Consider the following 21,946-nt stretch of genomic DNA (forward strand, 5'->3'; position numbering starts at 1 on the left):
AACGGTAATCTCCTACCCTTCTCCTCTCACAACCCCACCGCACTCCACCCAACTACACACACACCAAAAAAAGGTTTTGCATCACCTCGGTTCTCAGAACTCCTGAAGATAGATGTTGACTGTGGATATTGTATCACAGACACAGTCCCTTTGACTGTTCAGAGATGTCACTAAACCTGCCCAAAGATGTATACAACAGTGCATGAGCAGCACCTATTAGATGGAGGGGGTCCGACAGATGATCAGTTCCAGTCATTCCACCAGGAAGGAGGTACATGGCCCATGTTGTCTGTAGTTCAACCATGCCAAGATGGTCAATACTGCAGTTCGATTGCATCCCTGTTGTTACTTTGTGCCAGGAAGGGCTCTCAACAAGGGAAGTGTCCAGGCGTCTCGGAGTGACCCAAAGCGTGTTGTTCGGACATGGAGGAGATACAGAAAGACAGGAACTGTCGATGACATGCCTCACTCACGCCACCCAATGGCTACTACTTGCAGTGGATGACCACTACCTATGGATTATGGCTTGGAGGAACCCTGACAGCAACGCCACCATGTTGAATAAGGCTTTTTGTGCAGCCACAGGACATCATGTTACGACTCAAACTATGGACAATAGGCTGCATAATGCACAACTTCTCTTCCGACGTCCATGGCAAGGTCCATCTTTGCAACCATGACACCATGCAACATGGTACAGATGGGCCCAAAAACATGCCAAATGGACTGCTCAGCATTAGTATCACATTCTCTTCACTGATGAGTGTCACACATGCCTTCAACCAGATAGTCATCGGAGACGTGTTTGGAGGCAACCCAGTCAGGCTGAACGGCTTAGACACACTGTCCAGCGAGTGTAGCAAGGTGGAGGTTCCCTGCTGTTTTGGGGTGGCATTATGTGGAGCCGACGTACGCTGCTGGTAATAATGGAAGGCGCAGTAACAGCTGTAAGATATGTGAATACCATCCTCCGACCGATATTGCAACATATCGGCAGCATATTGGTGAAGCATTTGTCTTCATGGATGACAATTCATGCCCCCATCATGCACATCTTGTGAATGACTTCCTTCGGGGTAACGACATCGCTTGATTGGAGTGGGCAGTATGTTGTCCAGACATGAACCCTAACGAACATGCCTCGGATAGATTGAAAAGGGCTGTTTACGGACAACGTGACCCACCAACCACTCTGAGGGATCTATGCCGAATCGTCATTGAGCAGTGGGACAATTTGGTACAACAGTGCCTTGATGAACTTGTGGATAGTATGCCACAACGAATACAGGCTTGCATCATTGCAAGAGGACATGCTACTGGGTATTAGAGGTACCAGTGTGTACAGCAAACTGGATCACAACCTCTGAAGGTTTCACTGTATGGTGGTACAACATTCAATGTGTGATTTTCAGGAGCAATAATAAAAAGGGTGGAAATGATGTTTATGTTGATCTCTATTCCAATTTTCTGTACAGGTTCCAGAACTCTCGGAACCAAGGTGATGCAGAACTTTTTTTGATGTGCGTATCATGTATCAACAAAAAGTAAAATCTTTAGCGAAAATTTCATTTGTTTGTTTTTACCATACATGTTTTATAAATCTACATCTGTTGCCTCAGAAGGACCAAAACATGTATACTAACCATGAAGTAAATTACAAACTGTAAGCCGACTCAACACTGTAACTATGAAATGCAGAATTGAATGTAGTATCACTGATGTTGCCATGCAAACTGCAATGAAATTTTGAGAGTACCAGTAACTACCATAGCAAGCTACGTTATTTGTGGGATGTTCATTTGGTTGCTACGTGAATACGCAAAATGAATAGCAATGGCATAACCAATAAAAAACATCTTGTATGACATGTGGTAGACTTCTCTTGTAATTTTGAGAAGGGAACATCACAGAGAAACACAAAAGAATCTATGAATTCATTGAAAGCAGTAAAAACATAAATGCTATAGATGACTATATGCTAAGCAGCTTCCAGTATGTGAATGTAATTATCAGAGGTCTACATACAATGCTTCTGCATCTATATGGATACATAATGTGCAAGCCATCATTTGGTGCTTGACCACTATCCTTGGACATTCCCTTTTCTGTTCCACTCACAAAGTAGTGAGGAAAAAATGACTCTTTATATGCCTCCACACGAACCCTAATTTCCTTATTTGTCCTAGCAATCCACACAGGAAATGTACATTGGCAGCAATAAAATCATTATGCAGTGAGCCACAAATGCTGGTCCCCTCCAGGGATTCACAGTTCACAGGTCACTTCTGTAATACTTCTGTTTTGATCTGAACCTACGGGTAACAAATCTAGCAGCATGCCACTGAATTGCTTTGATGGTCTCCTTTAATTGGACCTGATAGGGTGCCCAAATGCTCAAGCAGTACTCAAGAATTGCCCACAGAAGTATTCTGTACTCGACAATGTGTCACACTAGTGTCCTACAAGTGGTATCCTTTATAGATCATATCAGCTTCCATCTAAAAAAGTTGGCATTCATCACAGCAAATAAAAATTCTGTCCAAGTCATCCCGAATCATCCTACAGCTACTTGACGATTACACTTTCCCATGCACCACAGCAGTACCACCAGTCACAGATTGGCTGCTCATCCTGTCTGTCAGATTTTTTGTGTATACGGAGAACACGAGCAGTCCTATTTCACTCTGCTGCAGTCATTGCCTAGCTTTTTATATTGGTATGACTACCAACCAGTTGTCCACCAGAGTGAACGGCTGCCGCCGAACTGTGACCGAGAGCAAAGTACACCACCACGTGGCATAACATGCAGCTAAACCTAGTACAACTGATTTCAGTGGCTCCTTCACTAACCGAGTCATATGGATTCTTCCTTGTGCCACCAGCTTTTCTGATCTGTGTGGATGTGAGTTATCCTTAAAACACATTCTCCACTCCTGTGATTATCCCAGCCTCAACCTACTGTAACATTTCCTAGGCCATCTAGCACTTTGTAACATCCCCTCTGTGGAATGACAAACCCTAACTTATAACGTAGTTGACCCCTTGAACTGTCTGGTACGGTAAGTGGTTGATTACAGGGGTGCGTGGCAGGTTCTCTTTGTGACTTACCTACGCGGTGGCAGTTTAGTCAGCCTCCGCACTTTCTCGACCTGTAATCTTACCTGCCCTTACCTGCAGTTCAGCCACTCGTACGTTATTCAGCACCCTGTGGATTCTGGACTTAGCAAATATGTAGACCTGAGGTTTTGGAGAGGAAAAATATGTAGAACTAAGGTTTTGGAGAGGAATTTCGGTGCTACTAAATAATGCAATGCAGCTCTGATAAAAGCAGTTGTATTCTAGAGACATGTTGACCTCAAAATCCTTTGATACAATTTATTACAAACAAATTGCAAAATCGTAGTTGACAAATCAGAATCCAGCCAGATAGTGGTCAGATGGATATGCCCCTCTAAGTGGGTTCAAGATCATTGTCGGATACCGATTGCATTTGGTTGTTGTCCCAATCACGCTCATTCCAATTGTGATCATATTAATATAATTCACTCAGCTGCCACATGGGTCTTTTAACGCACAAGACCAGGATCTTATTTTACCAGATACCACAGAACTCAGTCGTTACTTACACTTGATACCCCACATAAAAATAAGCATGATCATAACCAATTGGCAGAAAACCAAAAACAGAATTGCAACAGTAGTAGCGAGCACAGCAGCTGCCTTACTGTGTTCAATGATTGTCATGTTGTTGTACGCAATAAGCTCTGCTCAATTAACTAATTGCATCTATGCCTCAGTAATTGTCACATATTAAGATAAACATTCATTCACAGTCAAAATAACTTCACCAGCTACACGAACGTTACTTTGTCATGGTCTTATTCAGATTTAGCCAAAAAGCAAAGCTTAGTTTGTAATCTTGTGGGAGCACAACTGCCAGCCATCCGTACTGCTCCCCGGTTGAACAGCTAATCCTCAACAATGGCATGCTGTGTGCCCTTCTCCCCCCACTAAACCGCTTGTGAGATCAGCCACCATCTTCTCCTTTAACACAGACACATTTTACCTTATACTTTCCCTGTTGCTTTCTGTGCATATACGCTTTTGATTTACACTTTTCTGCCAATTTTTCTCTGGCCCTCTGCTCCAATTTAAGTTTTTTCAAACAAACTGCTTTTTTACCCTTCGGCAACCTCTGGTCGGACCAGTCCACTTTCTCCATCCCCAAGGAGTGTCTGCCTGTGGATACTGCATCTTATTTCTGAGCTACCCTGGCTTTTCTGTGTCCTTCTGCCTCCATGTTCTTGCAAGTCACCATGCCAGCCTACCGCACTCGACTCGGCTCTTATCGTAAACCTTCGGCAAGCTACCCCCACTCTGGCTGATGTCTGTCTGCTATCCTGCTGCATTCTAATCAGCGCTCACTTAATTAAAAAGGCTAGAGCTTTAGTGTTATTGCCCATACAAAAACCAGGTTTCTTTCTGAAGCCACTCATATTCTTAGCTATCGAATGAAGTTCTTAAAACTATTGCTTATCTGAAGTGTGGTCATTCGTGCACAGCACATTGCCACATTTCACTACGGTAACACACTGTCCCCATACCCTCCACCCAACAGTTACGATCCCCTCTGTCCTATCATCTCCTCCCCAGTCTCATCTCCCACTCTGTTTATTTGCAGCCCTCTGTCAACACCTCTGCCTGTCTTTCCCCTCTCCTCTTCTTTTTTCCCTACCTTCCTGCCCCACAACCTCCTGACACTGTACCTGTTGGCATTCTATTCTCTGCATACTCCACCAGACACTGTTTGTCTCTCCCCCCACCTGTACACTACTATCCCTTCACTATCCCTTCCCCTTCCCCATCCCCTCCAGATTGCTGCTTGCATCCCACGTGATAGCTGCATTCTGGCCCAAGATCCTGGAGTTAGCAGTCGTGATGCATGTAGAGTGTGTGTGTGTGTGTGTGTGTGTGTGTGTGTGTGTGTGTGTGTGTGTCTTACTGACAAAGGCTGTGCCTGAAAGCTATATGTGGCTATCTTTTAATTGTTGTTGTCTCCAACTTGACATGTCTCCTTTACAGTAAGTAACAATATGTCTTTTCCTACATTGTTAACAACTGCTTATTTGCTGTCTCCAGCATAAAAACTCTCCTGGTCTTCCTGATAGATATATTAGATATATGAAACTTAAGTAACAGTTGTGACTGTGATGATGTTGTGATTGCTAGTCCCTGCCTCTATACTGATATTGTCGATAAGCTCAGGCCTCTTTGTAGCTTTGAGGTGTATTTACTCAAGACAGCTTTTGGAGAAAGCATATTGACTGGGGAGCATTCATCATTTTTTACTTCCCCTCTTGTTTTGCCATCTGCCTCCTTAAAATTCAGTTTTTCACTTCTGACTAATAACCATTAACATATGTGAGTATAATCTGCATTTTCATAAAAGAGAAAGGCTGGCTCTTAGTCTTAAAGAATATAACACCAGATCTGATTTTCTGCTTAGTTTTATGTATGTAATTTATTTTATAATTTATTTCAATTATGCCTAGTTAGTATCTTTTGTTACAGGGTGAAATCAGTAATTGTTTTGTAACTTAAATTCTATTGTTGACATATAAACAAATATAAATTCTGTAATACTTACAAACATTGGATCTATTCGAAAACATGTTAGCAAAGCCAGCCCTTAATTAATTCCAAAGTGATTAACAGTTTTATCAAAAGCATTGTTTTCTTAATAATATCTGTTAATTTCATCATTTAAACAAATAATTCAACCTAAACCTAGTAGTAGAAGAAACTGTTAAAAAGAACCAATTTTTCGATGCATTCAGTTAATTTAATGAGTTAAGTTTTAATTGTAATTTTTGTAAATTTAACTTTGAACAGTGTGTAGATCCAGTGCCTATTATTGTAAGGATATATAAGGTCCCGATTTTTGGTCCCGAGACAGTCAGTCCATGGCCGAATTACAGATGCGAAACCTGTGTTGGCTAGAACAACAACAATGCTTCAACTTAACTCGGAAATAAGTGTTATACAATTAGGCCATGTGTTAAAACAATGACAGTGTCTGCTCCTTTCTGTTCTTGAAGAACTGTGAACTTTGTGGTTAAGTTTTTACTGCTCAAAGATGTTCGACAGTAAACTGTAGCAGTATATGGGGGTTTGGCTGCAAACTATTAATGAGGCTTATGGAAAGTTAAATCAATAGTGCACTGGCCATATATAACTATATTGTGAACAGTGAAAGTAAATGCAACTGTGCACCTCTCAGCTACATTATTTAAAGTAGTCAGTGCTGTACTTCCACACCCCATTTTTCAGCCAGTATCATAATGCAATATGTTGACACCGAGGACAACAAATGAAGAAATGAAGAAGGCAAACTGTCGCACTCTGACCTGTCAAGAGACTCTTGAAATTCTCCACACAGTTATGAAGGACAGAAATTTGTAGTCAAGACCTTCACAGAATCCACAGATCCTCTGTTTAGACCCCCCATTTGGTTCCAAATAAAGGATCTTGATTGACCCTGGGTACAATACTGCAAATTCTAAGCTCTACTTACACTCGGTGAGTAAGGCCAGCAGTACTTACAATACCACCAGCCACTGTATGAACAGAGAAGGACCTCTGAAAACAAGCAACAGAAGTCATTGGCATTGCATGAACCACAACTCGCAGATGACTGCACTCTGACTCTCAATAGCCACATGCAGGGCTTCCTCCTCACCTTGGATATGGCCCCCAGCAGACATACTGAGGATACATTGGACTTCTTTCCAGCCCAGATGCCATTTCCGTAAGGGGCTCCATAACACACCTAGTGTTCAGGCTCCTGATAACTAGCAAATCCCCCACCCGCTCCGTCTGCCTGCTTAGACCCTGGTGAAGGAGTGGCCACTTGTACACTCACAGGGTGAATGAGTGAGGCCAGATAGCCAAATCCCACATTCAACCTACACATCTAGTAATGTGTACAGGTTACAACCTTCACCCACTCTGAGGTGAGTGCATTCCCCACATTGGATCCTCTGGTAGGTGCCTCAGAAACAGAGCTCTCATACGAAACAAGCGATACTTGAAGTGCCGTATGTGACACGCTAGTTTCCCTGAAGGTACTACATGCTGAGACTGTTGCTTGCAGATAGCCGACTGTGGCTAACAGCATATGCAGCTGTGAGTTACATGAATGAAAACAATTAAAAAATGAGCTTTGTTTTATTTCAGACACAGATTTGAGCTATCTAACTTCTTAAAATCACAAACGCAAGTTACTGCACTGAGACTGTCAATGACAGTAGTTCACTGCATACTGACAGACAGCAAAATGTGGGTGTGGAAGGCTACATTACGATATTCATAACCATGCAAATGTGGCACTGCAAGCAGTGCTAAGCTACATTAAAAAATCTATTATCTACAAAGGATGAAAATTGATAAATAAAGAAAAAACCCTGTTGTCTATCAAACATGGATTTGCACTTCATAACTTCTTATTAGGGGAGCAAAATAACTGATGATGGTCAAAGTAGAGAGGATATAAAATGTAGACTGGCAATGGCAAGGAAAGCGTTTCTGAAGAAGAGAAATTTGTTAACATTGAGTATAGATTTAAGTGTCAGGAAGTCATTTCTGAAAGTATTTGTATGGAGTGTAGCCATGTATGGAAGTGAAACAGGGACGATAAATAGTTTGGACAAGAAGAGAATAGAAGCTTTTTAAATGTGGTGCTACAGAAGAATGCTGAAGATTAGATGGGTAGATCACATAACTAATGAGGAGGTATTGAATAGGATTGGGCAGAAGAGAAGTTTGTGGCACAACTTGACTAGAAGAAGGGATCGGTTGGTAGGACATGTTCTCAGGCATCAAGGGATCACCAATTTAGTATTGGAGGGCAGCGTGGAGGGTAAAAATCATAGAGGGAGACCAAGAGATGAATACACTAAGCAGATTCAGAAGGATGTAGGTTGCGGTAGGTACTGGGAGATGAAGAGGCTTGCACAGGATAGAGTAGCATGGAGAGCTGCATCAAACCAGTCTCAGGACTGAAGACCACCACAACAAACAACAACTTCTTAAAATCACAAATGTAAGCTACTGCAATGAGACTGTCGCCAACACTAGTTCACTCTACTCTGGTATACAAGGGGCATGAAAGAGAAGATAATTTCTGTGATTATTCATTCCAAAAGTTCTCAGATTTATAGTTCTTACTTAGTATTTTCTTTATGTTAAATATGCCATTAATTCTTCTTTGTTATCCTCTTATGGCAGTGGGCAAGAGAGCTGGGCCAGCGATGTAGCCCTAAGGTGCGTGTGCCTGCTGTCCCAGCAGAACACTTCTATGCAACAACTGCGTCACCACAACTGTTGTTAGATCCGTGGTTGCCATGTGTGAGGGATTATGATGCACATACATATGCTAGAGAGTGGGAAGGAGGTTTTATGGTCGGTGGTTTTGAAAAAGAAGCAAAACCTGCATTTGGGGGTGGAGGTATTCCTGAAGAATGGAGAAATCGCTTACCTCAAGACTGGGCCCATTTCAGTAAGTGAACTTTCTGTGCCTGGTGACTCCAACTACTGTATTTCTTATAACTGTAAATTGAAATTGATTGTGACACTGGAAACTCCAAAGTGGACTACAAATAATGGAAGGAGGAAATGTAAACAGTCATTATGGAGCTGAGGCATTAAGCAATCAATACGCAAATAAACAAACCACTTGATAACGGCCATGAAAATAAATATGTTTTATGCAACTGGAGTTGCTGTTTAATGAAATTGATAGCAACAACTATAAGTGCCCTATGTCCAAAATGAGGATCATGTTGAACAAAAAATAGCATGACCAGGTGGAAAGATGTAATTGACCCACTGATAATGGCCTAAGGGCCAAAACTGGTCATGAAAATACAATTTTTTTAATGAAATTGGTGCTGATATTTAATCAGATTGCTAAAACAACTATGGCTTCCCTGTCTCTGAAATGAGAAGCATGTTGAACAAAGTAATGAGACTGAAACTGCTGCTAGGCTTTCAGACAATATTTTTCTTCAGACCTAACTAAGAAAAACACACACATATTATGAACAACAGCAACATCATTCCTGTTGGCTGCATGTAGTCCGTCAGAAAATGTTATCTCTCTCTCTCTCTCTCTCTCTCTCTCTCTCTCTCTCTCTCTCTTTCTCCCTTACTCCCTCCTTCCCTCCCTCCCTCCGTCCCTCCCTCTCTCTCCGTCCCTCCCTCTCCCTCCCCTCTCCTCACCCCCTCACTCAACCCTGTGTGTGTGTGTGTGTGTGTGTGTGTGTTTAGGAGAATGCCACTAGTTTCAGTCTTCTTTACACACCTGTCAGTCACTCAATGCCTCATTTATATTGTGAGTGGTTGCCTTTACTGCTTCCATTATTTTAGAATAGGGTGATATAGACACGTAAATCTCTTTTTGGGGTACATCCAACTTTCAGAATCTGTTTTATTCATGGCATATGTATTCATGTTGTAATTTTTTGTTGCTAAAATGTAGGATTACACCGTTTAATTTATGTGTGGTAACATTTCATGCATGGACAGTTGTTAGATTATGTGTTTTATCTTCAATATATTTCCAAATAGGAACTTTATAAGAATACCTTTTGCCTTACACTATATTTTTTTCGACGGTGTCTGATTTTATTACTCAGTATTTTTTCTGGTAACTTAAATTTATTCTGTCTCTAATAAACGAAAAGCACTAGTTTACTTTTGTTCTACAGTATATAGAAGTATGGAAGATTCAGTTAACATTATTCTCTCTCTCTTTTTTGTACACTCTTCGAGTGATTTAGCTTCCTCTCTGCAAAACTGGCTATTGTTTTGGCGTGCATTCTTCCACCTCAGTACAGATGTTGCAAGTTTACTCTGGTAGATGATGCAGGCATACTAACAGACATCACATTCACTAAATTATAAAAATTATTCAAGCACTGAAAAGAATTAATTCTTGTGCTTGTATAGGGATATCAAGTTAAATATTGAAGCACTGAGATCATTTGGTCTAGAGCTATGTTTGCAATCAGTTACTAGTCCAAAGTGTGTTGGTCTTTGTAGATCCTTAGGTAGCATGTGGATGGGCATCTGGTTTACTTTCGAAACAGACTCTCATTGTGTGTTACTACTTGACTATAGACATTTTGTTTGATGGCTTTCATGTCTTGGGTGACTACTTTGTTTTTCTCAGAAGTAAACTGTCATATTTTTACATATCTTCCCTATTCAAATATTCTTTGGCAGTGATTTTTAGAACTCTTCTTTAGTCTGCTACCTCCAGGGTTCTTGGAGGGAGGAAGGAAAGAGAGAAAAGGAGGTGGGTTCCATCTTTTTTCAGGCAATTTCTGTACATGTCCCAGGTATCAGAAAACACTTTTTTTAGATGTGGTCATGCAAGATTATTCTCAATGTCACAGACAACACATTAGTAAGACTATAAACATTTGAGAAGTATCCTCATTAATGAGATATAGGATCAGAGTGTGTAAAATGTATGTCTCTGTTTTCACTGCTACATTCAGTTTCCTTCAGTAGCTACTGATGTATTAGTGGATCAGAACTAATGACAGTCAAACATATTGTTTAATGGACAATAACTGCTTTATTGAATATTGCTTCAAATGACAGAAAGTATGTACAAACACATTGCTTTGCCAGAGCACATTGATTCAGTTTCCTGAAGAACCCACATTTTTCAGTTTTTTGTGCAGGAAAATTTGTTTCTTTATTCTGTTAATCCCAATTGGTTTGCTAATCTTGATGCATTTGTTTAGCTTCTGGTAATCACTGTATGGACGCCAGGAGCCATCTTTCATTGTGACAAGGTAATTGGCACACACCCACAGGCTCTTTGAAGGATACAGCACACAGGCGGCAAGCAGCTCATTATATTCGATCATGGTGATCTCAAGTTTGTGTGATGGTAGGCACCTTGCCTGGCAAACGGGTGGTCCAGGGGTATTTTCGATGTAGTGGACAGTTGAATGCCAGACCTCCCAAGGCATGCTCGGCAGGCATGTGAGAGCAGGATATTGTGCCATTAGATTGGCTTAGGGGACAGGATATGCCACCTGCGTCACATCCAAAAGAAAAGCAAAACGAGTGGTGCACTTTGTTGATGTCCTGGTGTTGCTGTCAATGAAGCACCAGCCTGCAATGTCAGGGAGAGGCAGTAGTGTCCGATGAAGTCTGCTCTGATAATGGGGTCAATGAAGTCAGCGATGGTGAAGGTCTAGGAGATGTCCCATTGTAGGCCAAGGTCAAGGACTCAGTGATGTAAGCTGTATGCGTGGAGATCGTGGAGTTCTTTGCTGCCATCAGGAGCATGGCTGAGACAGTGCCACAGTCCTGCATGAGCTGCCACAGGAAAATAGATAACTTGGAGACAATGTTGATCAGATGGTGGTAGTGTTGGGGGGCAGGGAAGCTAGTGTCTCTTGAACCAGGTCAGCAACGGGGTGGTGTCAGTGAGGGAGATGTTGGTGTGCCACACCACAGCTGTCTGTGTCAGAGCCAGGAGGCCAGCCAGCCAGGTGTTTTATAGCAAGCCATTAGGCTTCAGAGCTGGTGCAGGGATTGCACAAGTTTCTGGTCCCCAACCTGTCCAAGGAAAAGGAGGACTTGGATGTGCTGCATTTTGGAGAACATGAGTTGTGTCACAAGGTGGTGCCATAGTGTCTCATAGCAGTTGGTGGCTGGGGACAGTGAAATGACATCATGGACCTCTATAGCATATGTTGGCTCGAGCTGGCCGATTACTGTAGTGAACTTGGTGGCATCCTGAGTGAAGCTGCAACTGGCAAAGATGGCATCCACCAAGGAAGACCATAGGCACGGATCCCATGAATTGAAAGGCAATAGGTAAGCTGCGGCACAGCCAGAGGGAGCGATGGTGGTATGCGGAGCAATGAGCATCAGTGGAATGATCATATAAAATTAATTTTTGGTAAGGCGGTTGCAGGTTGAGATTCATTGGGAGAGTCCTTAGAAAATGTAGTCCATCAACAAAGGAGGTGGCTTACAAAAAATTCGTTCGGCCTATACTTGAGTATTGCTCATCAGTGTGGGATCCGTACCAGGTCGGGTTGATGGAGGAGATAGAGAGGATCCAAAGAAGAGCGGCGCGTTTCATCACAGGGTTATTTGGTAAACGTGATAGCGTTACGAAGATGTTTAGCAAACTCGAGTGGCAGACTCTGCAGGAGAGGCACTCTGCATTGCGGTGTAGCTGTCCAGGTTTCGAGAGGGTGCATTTCTGGATGAGGTATTGAATACATTGTTTCCCCCTGCTTATACCTCCCGAGGAGATCACGAATGTAAAATTAGAGATTCGAGCATGCATGGAGGCTTTCCGGCAGTTGTTCTTTCCGCGAACCATATGTGACTGGAACAAGAAAGGGAGGTAATGACAGTGGCACGTAAAGTGCCCTCCACCACACACCATTGGGTGGCTTGCGGAGTATAAATGTAGATGTAGATTATGTTGAGGTAGGGAGGGATGGTGGCAAAGGCAGCAGAAGCAGGGGTTGCTGGAATCATTGGCGTGGAGTCACGAACTGATGGGTGGGCTGCCGGTGGTCTCGTCGCCGCGACTTGCATGTGCAGGTGATCATTGCTGTGTCCCAGTTCCACAAGGCACACAGTCGCTTTGGCGATGACAACGTGTGAAGCCAAAGCAGCAGCTGCGTGCATTGAGGCATGGCTAGGTTGCACAGAGGACAGCAAAACATGCAAGACAAATAGCTCATGATTTGAAATATGCAAAAAACCTGGAGTGCACACATGCGCGGGAGTCTAAATGGGTGGTAATCGAACAAGGGGGCCAACACTGTGCTGAAATAAGAAATTAATTTGATGGAGTCTTTTATTGGAACACCAATGTAGGAATGCTTCCTTACCTAATTTGTGAATTGATTACCAAATAGTAGAACAAAGTGTGGTAGGTGCCGCACAAAGAACAATGTTCACACTTGTTCAAGGAACACATCTAATTACTGATTACGTGACTACAAAGAAACACACAAAATAGTCTCAAAATTGATAAGCTCTGAACAAAGTCACTTGCTGGCACGGGTGGTGCTGGAAAAATGAGCGGCATGGTAAAAAAGCAGATGCCAAGCAAGGTGGCAGTCTCATCTCGAGTTTCACCAGCCCAGTGATATTCCGACATGCAGTGTGGAATTAATAGTCTTTGACAGAAGACACGACATGAAACACCATTTAAAAGCCCAGCTGTGCAGCATGGTAGAGACAGCATGGCGTGGGTGTCTATGAAAACTGCATGGTATATGTTGTCATGTGGCATGTCCATAGCAGTGCAAGGACATAGCAGGAACTGATGTTGACACTGCGAGTAGGAGGAGGTGATTGATCAAGGCAAGGTCAGCCGAACTCTTGCTATGGACCGAGTTATTGTTCTGTACCAGTAACCAGTGACCGTAGTGTGCAGGTTTCTGGTCACACAGTAGCATCAACAGCTTGGGGCAGAACTAACTTATGAAGGGAGAAACTCACTGCCTTAGCAGGTGGCCATTGTGAGCTAGGGGCATACGGAACTGCTGGGACAACTGTGCAGCGAAAGGCTGCCACAGTCTTTAAATTTTGATGTATTGTTCTTGTCATTGCTATACACCTGTTTAAACACAAAAGTGGTTGTGTCTTTCCAGTCCCATTGTGAATTATTGTATGAGCAGCTGCTTCCTTCCAGTGTACCAAAAATCTCCATTTTATTTCTCAATAAATAATCATTAATTGCTACAGTGTTAAATTTACATTTTTTTTTATAAAACCAATATTCTTCATGGAATTTTTTAGTTTCCTTTTGCTTGCTTATGTCAGAAGTTTTGCCATTTTCCCTCCTTCTCTACGTCTATTTAAATAGTTTAAACTCATTTTCCCCAAAACAATTTAATTAACACATTTGCTGAACCATTTTATATGAATAACTAGTCAACACAAACATTCTGTAAATTTATCAGTTTTTTGTTGACATAACAAATGTAGTCTTTGTGTATCCATCTTCCATCACAGACAGACACAATGAAGAAGAATGCTAGATGTATTTGGCTATTGGACTGAGTCTTTCATCAGATGTAAAAAACTCAGACACCTTAACACAAGCACCATTTACACACACACACACACACACACATACACACACACACACACACACACACACACACACACACAGTCACTGTTGTCTCCATGTACTCAGGCCCAACTGTGACTGCTTGGCAGTCTCTGTCTCCGAAATATCACTCATATGTGTAATAAGTGCTGTTACAGTAAAAACAGTCCAAAGTATCTGTACTCTACAACTTTTTTGATTTGAAATCTAAGTGAATCTGAGCTGTAGGTGTCATACGTCTTGTATTCAGAACTGATCTTCAGCCCTTCATGACATTATGTAAAAACCTGTTCGTAAAACACAAACACGACACACCTCACACACATGCCTACTCATCATTTATAGGCTTAACTGTAAATCACTTCAATACTCATGTAGTGTATCCCCAAAGGAGCAAACATGTCAGATAGCAAGAAATATATGATATTGAACTAGCTCACATGAGATATATGACCATTTTACCAAGAGAATTAATGACTCAAGAATTTTGAGAACAGTACTCTTTTTCTTACCATGCTGGCAGAACCACTGTGGGAGAAAGCGGTACACAGGTTACCTATACTGAATGAAATGGCAACACCAATCCTTACCAATTCACCAGATAATTTTACTCCTGATGGAAAGTGGATTCTGGGAGAAACACCTGAGGTAAGTGAGGCACAAGTTTGTTTTGGTATGGCTAATTTTTGCCAGTAGCCATTGTAAGAAGGTATTTCAATAAACTGAAAGACTGTGACTGCCCATTCTTCCTATTTAGGTAGACAACTACTTTGTAGCAGTGGGGATGAATGGTAATTCATTGCAAGGTGCTGGAGGGATTGGGAAAGCAGTGGCTGAGTGGATCATTGAAGGTGAACCAACAACAGAACTGCTACCATTCAGTGTCCAGCGTTTTATAGATTTACATAACAATAGACAGTATTTACAAGAAAGAGCAAGAGAAATTGTTGGAAGGTAGGTGTGGATCACATCTGTTTTGAGTGGTAAATATTTTTGTAATGTTTTACCTTATCTAAGATACTTTGCTTATATAAATTTCAGCCATACTTCTGGTGCTGTTTGGCTTAAGTTACGCAGTGTAGGAGAGATAGCTTATGAAAGAAAAGTTATGTAGACAAAAATTTACTTTTCTACACATATATTAATAGAATTACGTCTGTCAGACAGTGATCTATACATGTAAAGTATTGCTAGAGGTAATTAAAACTAGTTGCACTTATGTCTTCAGCTGTACACATCCATGTTGCTCCCATATTATCATCAGCTACACATCTTCCATTACATCACAATCTTAGTCATTTCTTACCTCTTGGAACCCACTGAAGAACTTGTGCATCATCTTCCATTTGTTCCCCTTGCTACACATCCCAACCACCCATGCGTTGTTTTCACTGCAGTCCACATGCTACACTATAGTTTGCTCCCTGACCCATAAGTTTCTTCTCCTGGCTGTCTCCAGCGCACACTGAACTCCCTCACTTATTGAATGGTTTTCACATTAAAAGTCCATGTCTCTTTGCCATGAGTCATAACTGGTAATACACACTGATTTTAAACTGTCCATTTCATAATGACAAATGCTTTATTTTGAAAATTCTGTTTCGTTACCAAAGGCACTTGATGTCAATATCACTCATTCTCTTATGCCTTTCCTGTCCATGCAGTTATCATCTTCAACCCATTAACTGGTCCATAACTTGACTAATTTATATTCAGAAGTAACCAAATTGGTATTTGCTGCATTAAAAGCCTTCTCAAAATTTGTGGTTTCCAGGCCAAGTAGTAATTCATATTCCATTAATTTCACTAAAACTGGTCCATTCTAAAGCCAGCGTGTTCCTTTACTTTGTTAAAATAAATCGTTTTTTTCCTTTGTGACTGGTAACAGTTTTAGTTAATATTTTCTGCATTACAGAGAGGAGCCTGATTGTTATATATTCTGTGTTGTCTGTATCTTTTCTTGTAAAGTAAAACAATAACACTGTTGAAACTTCCTGGCAGATTAAAACTGTGTGCCCGACCGAGACTTGAACTTGGGACTTTTGCCTTTCGCGGGCAAGTGCTCTACCATCTGAGCTACCGAAGCACGACTCACGCCCGGTCTCACAGCTTTACTTCTGCCAGTATCTCGTCTCCTACCTTCCAAACTTTACAGAAGCTCTCCTGCGAACCTTGCAGGACTAGCACTCCTGAAAGAAAGGATACTGCGGAGACATGGCTTAGCCACAGCCTGGGTGATATTTCCAGAATGATATTTTCACTCTGCAGTGGAGTGTGCGCTGATATGAAACTTCCTGGCAGATTGCTAGTCCTGCAAGGTTCGCAGGAGAGCTTCTGTAAAGTTTGGAAGGTAGGAGACGAGATACTGGCAGAAGTAAAGCTGTGAGACCGGGTGTGAGTCGTGCTGCGGTAGCTCAGATGGTAGAGCACTTGCCCGCGAAAGGCAAAGGTCCCGAGTTCGAGTCTCGGTCGGGCACACAGGTTTAATCTGCCAGGAAGTTTCATATCAGCGCACACTCCGCTGCAGAGTGAAAATCTCATTCTGGAAACATCCCCCAGGCTGTGGCTAAGCCATGTCTCCGCAGTATCCTTTCTTTCAGGAGTGATAGTCCTGCAAGGTTCACAGGAGAGCTTCTGTAAAGTTTGGAAGGTAGGAGATGAGATACTGGCAGAAGTAAAGCTGTGAGACCGTGCGTGAGTCGTGCTTCGGTAGCTCAGATGGTAGAGCACTTGCCCGCGAAAGGCAAAGGTCCCGAGTTCGAGTCTCGGTCGAGCACACAGTTTTAATCTGCCAGGAAGTTTCATATCAGCGCACACTCTGCTGCAGAGTGAAAATCTCATACTGGAAACATCCCCCAGGCTGTGGCTAAGCCGTGTCTCCGCAGTATCCTTTCTTTCAGGAGTGCTAGTCCTGCAAGGTTCGCAGGAGAGCTTCTGTAAAGTTTGGAAGGTAGGAGACGAGATACTGGCAGAAGTAAAGCTGTGAGACCGGGCGTGAGTCGTGCTTCGGTAGCTCAGATGGTAGAGCACTTGCCTGCGAAAGGCAAAGGTCCCGAGTTCGAGTCTCGGTCGGGCACACAGTTTTAATCTGCCAGGAAGTTTCATATCAGCGCACACTCCGCTGCAGAGTGAAAATCTCATTCTGGAATAACACTGTTAATGCAGTTTTGGAAAATTGTCTCCATTTACTGGCAGTGCATAAATACTTCTTTAAGTTCCTTTTGTATTCATTTGCCTCCAGCTTTAAAAATTTGTGTAAAATTTCAGCATCTCTAGGCACCTTCCCACCCTCTGTACCTTTATTGGCTATATACACTTACTTTTGTCTGGTATTACCTCTAGAATGATATTATTTTCATTGTTAACTATCTGTGTTTGTGAATCATCACCAGAACTACCAGCATGTTAAAGAAAACTTGGAATGATTTCACAATCTTCTTTCTGTTGTTAGCTACTGTGCCATCTGCCATATTAACTGATAAAAAGTGATGTCTACCTGTCTTTAGTTTGGCCCAAACTCTTTGCCTCTGTATATGTCTGCTTGTGCCTGTATATGTGTGGATGGATATGTGTGTGTGCGTGTGTATAGCCGTCCTTTTTTCCCTTAAGGTAAGTCTTTCCGCTCCCGGGATTGGAATGACTCCTTACCCTCTCCCTTAAAACCCAAATCCTTTCATTTTTCCCTCTCCTTCCCTCTTTCCTGACGAGGCAACCGTTGGTTGCGAAAGCTAGAATTTTGTGTGTATGTTTGTGTGTCTATCGACGTGCCAGCGCTTTCGTTTGGTAAGTCAAATCATCTTTGTTTTTAGATATGTCTTTAGCTTCTGTTTGATTTTCATCATATTTTTATTGTTTTCAGTAATTTATCTTATCAAATGTTCATTGTATGTTCTCTATCTTCTTGAAGACAGTTCCAGATTCAGCTCATTCTGCCACATTCCTGTTATCATTTGATTCACACTCGTGCTTACTTATCTTATTTCATATGAGGTTTTCCTTTCCTTTGTTTTAATCGCACCTGGAACATCATGTGGCTAAATACCTTTATTAAATAAATTCCCTGCTGTCTTCATCCATGCAGTCTTCATTTTCCACATCTCTAAAGGTTCTCATTCTTGAAAGAATCTACAAATCACATTGAATGAGTGAACAAGATGCTGAACTCATTGCTTAATTAAAGCTAGGGGAGGAGCTACTTCAATGAGAAGTAGCAGCTGCAAGGTTTTTAAAGCTGACAACTCTGTACCGCATCCAATGCTATCATTGGCAGAGGATGACATGACAAGTGGTCAGCATGTTGCTGTTTTCTGGGCATTATTGTGGAGTTAATAGATTCTTAATTTTCAATTTCTTATTTGCCATCTGATGAGATAATTAAAGTTTTTAATTGATGGATGTGTATCCACATGTGATGGATATATATTATATCTAATGACAACATTTAGATATGGCCTCATTGAGGATGACCATATAGAAACTGTTGTTAGTGACATGTGCCAGTTGTAGCAACAATGATTGCTAAAGTTCAAATAGCAACTAGAAGAAGCAAAAAGACCTACATGTTCAGTAAACAGTAAGTAAAGTTCTGACAGAATGTAAATCATTTAGGGGAGATGTAGGCTATTCGCCAAGTAGCAGAACCATTGAATCATCAACACACACACACACACACACACACACACACACACACACACAGAGATTTCTTCCGAAAGCTGACAGAGTTTTCATGCTCTTTTGGTTTCCCTATCAATTACGCAATGCTTCTGCTACCCAGTGAGTCATTTCCTTTATGCTTAAATTATTTACATGTTCAGTAAGCTAGCTAAAGAGGCAGTTAGGTCACATTTCAAAGAGGAAGTCAAAACATTTGCCTCTGTGCAGAAACAAATAGAGGAAGTAAGGCTCAAGCTTAAAAGCACTGGATAGAAACATACAGTCAGCAAAACGAAACTGTTTGCACGTCTTTATAAGCTTGGCGTCCTTCAGTTGTGTGCATTTCGCACCCATGGTAACACAACACACACTGGCAAAGGCAGTAGCACCACAAGTAGCATAGTTTAACAGTGTGTTTGTTCCTTCTTATTGTAACAATTTTACTTGCAGACGTTTTTGGTTTTCTGTGGCTGCACATAATAACCACATATTTTTTGTGTGTTCATTATAACATTACTTTTATACGGTTGAAACACTGAGATATCAGTGTGGATATGTATATGAGGCTCAGGAATTCCACAGAAGTAATTAGGCTTCTCATTCCCTTGATGCAATACTTTTTTTAACATTGTATTTTTTGTTGTTGTGTGGCAAGCATTATGTGAATATAGCCGAACTGTGTCGAATATGAAAACACTCTGTGCCACAGATGGGTATATGAAAAACGGTCATTTACTGCCAAAATGTCTGAGTGTATGCAGACCCTGAGATGTAGCATCCTGAAACACATCCACTATGATGGTTTTCATGTGCATGAAGCAGCAGCCAGGTGTGTGTACCTCTTTGTGCCCAGAAGTGGATAAAATTGTGGCACAAAACAGAGGCAAATGACTAGCTTTGAGGCCTAGGCTTAGGAAAAGTGTCAACACCTCATCAGCACAATGTGTTATTGATATCTGTATGTAACATCCATTTTTAAATGCCATTTAACTCAAGAATGAGAGCAATGTCCCTGGATGCTCACAGACCATTCACAACCATTTACGGAGTGCTGGCCTTAGAGCCCTTAGGGCTGCTGATGAAGAGACCCTCTCTGATGGCCACAAACTTTATAGGCTTGTATTCACCGAATTGAATGTAGAACATGACTGGCATCCTGTCATCGTTTCAGATAAGTCAATATTTAGCTCAGTGAATGAGGGTCTGGTGATGGTCCACAGGTAGCATGTTGATGACCCACAGTATTCCACAGTATATGGTGCAGCAGCGTGTTGGCCACACCACAGACTCATGCTGGGGATAGATGTCATCAAATGGGATAGGAATACTTTATCAAATATATGGTCATCTCTCCACAGATCAGTATGCGCACATCATGAAAGATATTATGGTGGAAAGAGTGAGGATGTATTATCCCAATGGAGTGATCTAGAACCAGCAGGATCATTCACTTGCTCACTCAAGTCGAGTTGTTCAGCATTGGCTTCCACAACAAGACGATGACCTGACTGACTGGCCTGTTCAAGTGCTGGACTTGAATCCCACTGAAAATGTGTGGGGCACAATGAAGTATCATATTAACTTACACTGCTGGCACCAGCCCAAAGCACATCTGACCAATTGTGGGACCTAGTTTTGAATACAAGGGAGAGTATCATTGACAGTTAGACATATTTCCAAAGGCTGACTACAACTAGTCTCATTACTCCACTTCATATTACACGTTTGGTAATACTGTATGTTTGTTAATTGTACTTTAAATTTTATTTTTTGAATTCATGCTACTCAAGAATTAATAAATGTATGTTTGAAAAAACGTACAAAAAAATCAACTGGAATCAAAATATAAATGGTATCGCTATATGAGATAGTCAAAGAAAACCCTTAATATTGACAAATATAAGAACAAGTGACTCTAAAATAGTAATATTCTATTCATTACTGCCTGTTCAACATTTTCTGCATTTATTGTGCAAAATAAATGCAGTCAGGCCATACAGAAGCTCTTTTTCAAGTTAACATTATTCAGGAGCTCAAGGAGAGATTCCATGAACTGTGCCCATTTCTCTATGTTGATCTTGAGAGAAATGACCACTGTAAAATATGCATTCAGTGTCTTCTTCATTGTTGTCTTTTTCAGATTGCACATCTGGACCATTGTTCTCAATTAATTTGTATCAAACGCCAAATGACTGGAAGATTATGTTCCTTGTTTTTCTCTTTTTCTTTCTCAAGGTTAAAACTTTCACTTCTATCTCCGTTGATTCCACTGTAGCTTTTTTCTCTGTGAACATTTTTAAACAAGGAGACAATGTTAGCTACATAACAGATTCAGAACACAGTGATATTACTTGATGTGGCTTGCTGATTTTGGGAGCTGGCCAGATACATTTAGATTCACATTTAGTCCATTGTTTGCATCTTGTATGTCAGACTCCTGGTGTATTGCAAAGTTATTGTCTCCAAGTATATGCCTGTTACATGGGAAGAGTCCTGTTTTCCAGTTCTTTTTTCTAGAGGTTGTTTATAGCATTTTCCATTGTTACTGCTCTGATGTAGGCCATTCCAAATGACGTAATAAAACAGGACAATTGCAAGGAGGACTCGTGTTCTGAGTGTTCTGTACAAACTTAATCATGTATATAGATAACGATAATGATAGCAATAATAATAGTAATAATAATAGTAATATTGCTTGGCTCAGTGGCCTTGTGCAAGTTTTTCTCTTGGAGGCCGCTTCACTAACTTGTGGGTCACTAACTTACCCCAGTTATTCAACGAAGAAAGGGGATCTGCAGCTTAATGTGTAATCCAAACTATGCATTATTTCTGGAAACTCCTCACTAGATTAAAATGAACACTAAAAATCCATGATGCAACCGAGATTTGATCCTGCAATCTCTCTGTTTTCCTGCATACTACTTATCACTTAACCACCAGGCCTGATATGTACAGTATATAGCTAGTTCATTTATAGGGTTTGATGATGAGCTTGTGAGCACAAAATATGTGGTGTATATCTTTTGATTGCATTGACGAAGAGGCTTAAACTATTTGCACACCCAAAGGTACATAGACCTTAGTATTAGACATAAATTTCAACTTGATACCTCTACTTATTCTTGA

General features: G+C 41.3%; 2 protein-coding genes across 3 annotated transcripts in view; both read left to right on the forward strand.

Annotated features, from left to right (window-relative positions):
• LOC126088151 (pyruvate dehydrogenase phosphatase regulatory subunit, mitochondrial-like) overlaps positions 1 to 21,946 on the forward strand; it is a 199,290-nt gene that overhangs the window by 78,819 nt on the left and 98,525 nt on the right. For both annotated transcript variants that reach the window (XR_007519946.1, XM_049906267.1), the window contains exons 7-9: positions 8,287 to 8,557; positions 14,691 to 14,815; positions 14,925 to 15,121. Coding sequence is in view for 1 of the 2 variants with exons in the window: in XM_049906267.1 (XP_049762224.1) it covers positions 8,287 to 8,557; positions 14,691 to 14,815; positions 14,925 to 15,121 (593 nt within the window). In the remaining variant the exon portion in view is untranslated. The remainder of the gene's footprint in view (positions 1 to 8,286; positions 8,558 to 14,690; positions 14,816 to 14,924; positions 15,122 to 21,946) is intronic.
• LOC126088159 (uncharacterized) overlaps positions 1 to 21,946 on the forward strand; it is a 475,823-nt gene that overhangs the window by 47,386 nt on the left and 406,491 nt on the right. The gene's annotated exons all lie outside the window — the stretch shown is intronic.

This window comes from Schistocerca cancellata, chromosome 6 (assembly GCF_023864275.1).
Source record: "Schistocerca cancellata isolate TAMUIC-IGC-003103 chromosome 6, iqSchCanc2.1, whole genome shotgun sequence".
Classification (NCBI taxonomy): Eukaryota; Metazoa; Arthropoda; class Insecta; order Orthoptera; family Acrididae; genus Schistocerca; species Schistocerca cancellata.